This window comes from Engraulis encrasicolus, chromosome 16 (assembly GCF_034702125.1).
Source record: "Engraulis encrasicolus isolate BLACKSEA-1 chromosome 16, IST_EnEncr_1.0, whole genome shotgun sequence".
NCBI classification, from domain to species: domain Eukaryota; kingdom Metazoa; phylum Chordata; class Actinopteri; order Clupeiformes; family Engraulidae; genus Engraulis; species Engraulis encrasicolus.
In genome coordinates, this window is record NC_085872.1 from 51,305,710 (window position 1) to 51,312,274 (window position 6,565).

A 6,565-nucleotide genomic window follows, 5' to 3' on the forward strand; every position below is an offset into this window, starting at 1 on the left:
GGGGGGGGGGGGGTTGTGGCTGTCAGGTCGCGGGGGAGGGGGGGGGGGGGGGGGGGGGGGGGGGGGGGGGGGGGGGGGGGGGTGGGGGGGGGTGGGGGGGGGGGGGGGGGGGGGGGGGGGGGGCGGGGGGGGGGGGAGGGGGGGGGGGGGGTGCGGCAATGCAACGCAACGTGGATTATCGAAACTGAAGACTTCACTTTTTTTGGAAGGAACATAGCTGTCCGACTCTTGATATGGACCTGTCAAGCTTCCAGGAAAATGTGAGAAAAAGCAGAGTCGGTATGTAGTTCAAGAGAAGCAAACATTACATCTAACAATATGGTCAAGCCAGCCGCCATTCCCAGCCGCCACTATCTGAAGCGTTATAGTAGCCTAACGTTGTATGAATATGGTCAAGCCAGCCGCCATTCCCAGCCGCCACTATTCAAGCGTTACTAACGTTATGAATATGGTCAAGCCAGCCGTCACTCCCAGCCGCCACTATTCAAGCGTTACTAACGTTATATGGATATGGTCAAGCCAGCCGTCACTCCCAGCCGCCACTCCCCCACCCGCCGTTTAGGTAAATAACTTCACTTTTACATCATTCAAGTATTTGGCTGAAAGTAGACGACGTCGAAGGCTACAAAACACATGAAAACCGTAGTAGTAGTATATGCGCGCACGTTGTTTTTAAACTGAAAGGCGGATGAACGAAAGGCGGCTGCCTTAACCGCAGTATCTGTGTTGTTGGAGAGGGGGAACGGGGAGAGATGTCAAGATACTGAAGGCTGATTCAAGAGGATTTGATTTGTCATCGCGAGGTGCAGCCTATTTGGCAACAGACAGATTTGACTTGTTCCCTTTTTTCATCTCCTGACATCAAATCATCACCAATAACATTCAGGAAGCACACACGGACATCTCCGACATCTGTTTGTGTTGCTATTGACAGCGGCGTGATTTGGAGGTAAACGTGAGCGTAAAAAAGGGCATTTGAAACCCACGGCCTTGGACGACATTATTTACATCGGACTATATCATGATTTATCTTTCTAAAGAGACGACATTTTCAGGACACTGCAGGCTGATTTAAAAGGGAGGATTCGTGTAGACTACATGTAGCCTTACAGAGAAGGCCCCTCGATAGATATGTTTGTCAGAGAGAGTTGAAAGAAGCGACTGCGGCACGGTGTTGAATCCAGCCTCGCATTCTGCCCGGCACGGCGCACGATCTGCGTTTTAATAACAGTCTTGGGCCGTCTGTTTCTGCCTAATCTTTGAAGAACTGTGATATTATTGAAGAGTGTGTTTGCATTATGCCTATATAATCTTGGAAGATCGGTGGAATAGTAAAGAAGAGTCCTGAGATCGGAGATATCTCTCCCTCTCTCTCTAAAAAAACACACGAAGGGTGAACACATCTCCATCGCACTCCTTGGGTGACGGCAGCGCCTCAGTGGAAACCTGCGAGACTATTCTGCCGACACTGAAAGCTACTGAAAGGGAATAACACCCCCGTGATTGTTATTATCATCATCACCACATCATCTCCACCGTGAGGGGAGTGACGTCACTGTCCGGTTACCCGGGAAGATGGTGGCGTTTGGCGTTCTAGTCCTCACGCTGCTCTTGAGCCGCATCCAGGCAGCTGAGAGGGGCAAAGTCGGTGAGTACAGTATGGTATAGTATAGTATAGTATAGTATAGTATAGTACTGTATAGTACAGTATGGTATAGTACTGTATAGTAAAGTAGGTGAGTACAGTAGCCTGTAGAGTGTTTATGTAGTGTTCTTAGCTACATTAAGATATAAGGCATATAATGCATGTTACCCCCTAGAACTGTGGTGTGGTGAGTTGTAGTTTGCTTTTGTGGTGTTTCCTATGCAATGTCCCTTTGCCTAAGCACCCCACCCCCCCCCCCCCCCCTCTCTCTCTATCTTACTTCCCTCTCTCTCTTCTCTCTCTCTGTTCTTTCTCACACCTCCCTCTTCTCTCTCTCTCTCTCTTTCTATCCCACCCCTTCCCGCTCTCTCCCCCTCTCTCTCTTCTCTCTCCCCCTTTTTCTCTTCTCTCTTTCTCCCCATCTCTCTCTTCTCTCTACCCCTCCTCTCTCTCTCTTCTCTCTCCCCCTCTCTCTCTTCTCTCTCTTTCTCCCCCTCTCTCTCTTCTCTCACCCCCCTCATACTTTCCTCTCTCTCTTCTCCCCCTCTCTCTGTTTGTCTCTCTCACTCTCCCTCTCCTCTCTCTCTCCCCCTCCCCCCTCTCTCTCTCCTCTCTTCCTCTCCCTCTTTCTCTCTCTCTGTTCCCTTCTCCCCCTCTCTCTCTTCTCTCTACCCCTTCTCCCCTATCTCTCTCTTCTCTTTCTCTCTCCTCTTTCTTTCTCCCCTCTCTCTGTTCTTTTCTCCCCCTCTCTCTCCCTTCTCTCTCTTCTCTTTCTCTCTCTCTTCTCTCTACCTCGCTCTCTTCTCTCTTTCTCTCCCCCTCCCTCTTACTTCTCCCTCCCCTCTTCTCTCTTCTCTCTTCTCTCTTCTCCTCTCTCTGTTCTCTCCATCAGGTTGTTTGTTTGCGTCCGGCCTCTGTGAAGACCACGAGAGCTGTGTAAACGGTAACTAACACACACACACACACACACACACACACACACACACACACACACACACACACACACACACACACACACACACACACACACACACACACACACACCCACGCCGGGTTTGAGAGACTGGAGTGTTGACTAAGAGGTGGCGGGTTTGAGAGACTGTGCAGGAACACCTCAGCTACACACCTCAGCTTCACACCTCAGCTACACAGGAGCGTAGGAGCAAATTGTGGGCCCTATGAACAATCAGCTCCAATGCCAGCACCCCCCCCCCCCCCCCCATATAGTATCTACATATCGGACTGTGTGTGGGCCCCCTATATACAGTGCTGGACAAAAGTATTGGAACCCCTTCAATTCTGTCAGATAATACTCAATTTCTTCCAGAAAATGATTGCAATCACAAATGCTTTGTTAGTAATATCTTCATTTGTTTGTCTTGCAATCAAAAAACACAAAAGAGAATGAAAACAAGTCAAATCCATGACCATTTTACACAAAACTCCAAAAATGGGCCGGACAGAAGTATTGACATCCTTAAGTCTGGCTCAAACTACACGACTATCGTGCTGATTCTCGGCTGAAAACCCCCCTTACAACAATCGCTGGAACGTTACTCCCCAGGACCATCGCAAGCGATTGTCGGGGAAGATTTCCTCGTCGTGAGCGACGTTCTGAGATAGAACTTTGGCAGCTCAAAGAGTCGCCGATCGCAAGTCGTAGAAATCAAACAGTGTTTGATATTTGCGACTGGAAATAGAACGTTGGGCATTGTCTCGGTGGCTGCGAGCAGCGACAAGATTGACAGTTGCGATTCTCTTCTAGTGTGCGGTGCACCCCGACGCCAACATCGGACACACAATCGCTAGTCGTGTAGTTTGAGCCTGGCTTAAGTCTAATACTTGGTAGCACAACGTTTAGACAAAATAACTGAACAACTAGCCTAGAAATCTAGACGCCCCTAGCGACCGCAAATTGAATTTGCTCCCGGGGGCAGTCTAGCAGACCCCGGTCGTTTTGCGAAGCTGAAAGTTATCCGATGACAGGGCTAATCAAATCGCGACGGGGGCCGGGCTACCTAGTAAACACAGGAAACGTTCTAAAGCCCGATTCGGACGGGACTTTTATTACCTATGGACCCCCGGTAATTCGGAATAATTACAGAGAATGTCTGAGTTCTTAGTCCTGTGCGAATGTGCCATGTCCGCAATTTGTGAGGTAATAATTCTGCTGCGAATTACCTACTGTATTTCGGCGAAACTCAGACGTTCACATAATTTACGTCTCACATAGACGTAATTTCACATAGGCGCGCCGTCTGCACTCCCTTGTAATGTCTGTGAATTGAGTAAATAACAGACGTTTATTTATCCCGTCCGAATGCGCCCCGAAAAATCACGGAGGTCCGGGGGTAATTGCGAATTACCAGGGGTCCATAGGTAATATTTATCCCGTGCAAATTGGGCTTAAGAAGAAACATGGTGGCTGTCTGTGCTACGTACAACACGAAAGTGTTTACTTAATTTAAAAAGCCTGGATGATAATACATTTCGTGGGTGACATGGATTGACGTAAAAATACACCATGAACTTATCAGACACAAATAGATCACAATACATTACCATTTGATCATTCGATGTTTTAAGCTAGCTCGGTAATTTGAGCATTTTACAGAACCAGATAGTCACACGCTATTATCAGACCACTACTGTAGGTGTAGAATGAAATAACTGCCCCAAATTCTAATAAGATCCATGTCATTAAAAACGAGACATTTGGGAGCTTTGAAAGTCTTTAAGTAGCTTACTAAATAGATGGGAATGACACCTAGTCTACCGAGCTAGCGGCTAGCCAACCTGTCGTCAATTACACAGAGCTAGGTATCCAGCCGTGTATTAGTTATGGGTATACAGCTACCTAGCTAACACCGAACATGCCATGTTGACAACAATCATAAATAAAACTATTTAACAAGCCCGAAATTGCCCAACATTTCGCTAGTTGATGAAGGAGGGCCATGTGGTTGAAAACTAGCCATTTTTATTAACTTTGTAAGTGAAAACAATTTATTAGGTAACTCGATTTAGTGGCTGTGGTCATCACACGCATTCACCTACAAAGGGGTGTGTCACGTGTACGTTCTGAAAGACAGCTGTGACGTTACACAGAAGTGTGTGGGGATTGGTTGTTCCACCATCCCATTGCGTGGCGATGAGTGCCAAGGCATTTTGATAGACAACCGTTTATCCCACCCACTCTCCGAGCTCACCCAGACCCTTGTATAGCTTTTTGCTGTACAGGTCTGGCTCGCCAGGCTAGTGAACAACCACTTCTGGTAACCATCAAGCCTCTGGCACTGGACTGCTTGACCGTGTTTATGGAATTATGAAGTCTGTAGACTATCAACAAATTTTGCAGCTTAATGTAGGAGTCCACCCCTGAATCCCATAGAAAACCTATGGAGAGTTCTCAAAATGGCAATGTGGAGAACGCACCCTTCAAATCACCTCAAGGATGGTCTCTAAAATTCCAGCAGAGCGTTGTAGGAAACTCATTGATGGTTACCAGAAGTGGTTGTTCACATTTATTTTGTCTAAAGGTTGTGCTACCAAGTATTAGACTAAAGGTGTCATACTTCTGTCCGACCCATTTCGGGAGTTTTGTGTAAAATGATCATTCATTTGACTTTTTTTTATTGTCTTTTGTGTTTTTCATTGCAAGAGAAAAAAAATAAGATATTAACATCAACGTATTTGTGATTGCAATCATAATGGATGAAATTGAGTATTATCTGACAAAATTGCAGGGGTGCCAATACGTTTTGCCAGCACTGTACATGGGAATTGCAGGGGTGCCAATACTTTTTTGCCAGCACTGTACACGGGGCCCTGGTGCCTCAGTCCCACTTTACCCCCCTGAATGACACCCCTGCACGTAGGCCTCCGTTACACACACACACACACTCACTTACACGCACATATGTGTGTGTGTATGTGCTGATTAGAATCAAGGTCATTGGATAGGGAAGTTGCCAATTCAAACACACACACACACACACACACACACACACACACACACCTATCCACCTATGTGCACAAACACACACAATATTCTCTCTCTCTCTCTCTCTCTCTCTCTCTCTCTCTCTCTCTCTCTCTCTCCTCCTCTCCCTCTCTCTCTCTCTCTCTCTCTCTCTCTCTCTCTCTCTCTCTCTCTCTCTCTCTCTCTCTCTCTCTCGCTCTCTCTTTAAACTGGTCCACTTTGGAAAGACTAGGCCAGGGATGACTGGAGCACTCAGATACTTTTTAGTATTTTATTGTAGTCCAAACACAATGACTGACGTTTTGACGCCGTGTGTGTCTTCTTCAGAATTAAACTTTTAATTCTACATAGAGCCCCTTTAACTAAACTTTTAATTCTACATAGAGCCCCTTTAACTAAACTTTTAATTCTACATAGAGCCCCTTTAACTAAATTACATATTTAGACTCAGATGTGTATTAACCCTCCCCTCTCTCCCTCTCTCTCTCCCTCTCCACCTCTCTCCACCTCTTTCTCTCGTGCTCTCCTCTCCTCTCCTCTCCTCTCCTCTCCTCTCCTCTCTCTTCCTCTCCTCTCCTATCCTCTCCTCTCCTCTCCTCTCTTCCTCCTCCTCCTCTCCTCTCTCTTTCTCCACTCCTCACCTCTCCTCTCCTCTCTCTTCCTCTGCTCCTAATCTCTCTCTCCCTCTTCTCACCTATCCTCCTCTCCTCACCTCTCTCTTCCTCCTCTCCTCTCTCTTTCTCCGCTCCTCACCTCTCTCCTCTCCTCTCATCTCCTCTCCTCTCCTCTCCTCTCCTCTACTCTCCTCTTTCTTCCTCTCTTCATCTCCTCTTCTCCTCTCTCCTCTCCTCCTCTCTCCTCTACTCTCCTCTCTCTTCTTCTCCTCCTCTCCTCCTCTCTTCCTCCCCTCTCCTCTTCTCCTCTCCTCTCTCCTCCTC

The 6,565-nt window shown here is 47.4% G+C and overlaps 1 protein-coding gene across 1 annotated transcript in view; it reads left to right on the forward strand.

Moving 5' to 3' along the window:
• The first annotated feature begins 1,427 nt into the window (after nt 1–1,427).
• LOC134466155 (receptor-type tyrosine-protein phosphatase N2-like) overlaps nt 1,428–6,565 on the forward strand; it is a 69,020-nt gene continuing 63,882 nt past the window's right edge. The window contains exons 1-2 of the mRNA XM_063220051.1: nt 1,428–1,648; nt 2,538–2,588. Coding sequence (XP_063076121.1) covers nt 1,576–1,648; nt 2,538–2,588 — 124 coding nt within the window. The 5' untranslated portion in view covers nt 1,428–1,575. The remainder of the gene's footprint in view (nt 1,649–2,537; nt 2,589–6,565) is intronic.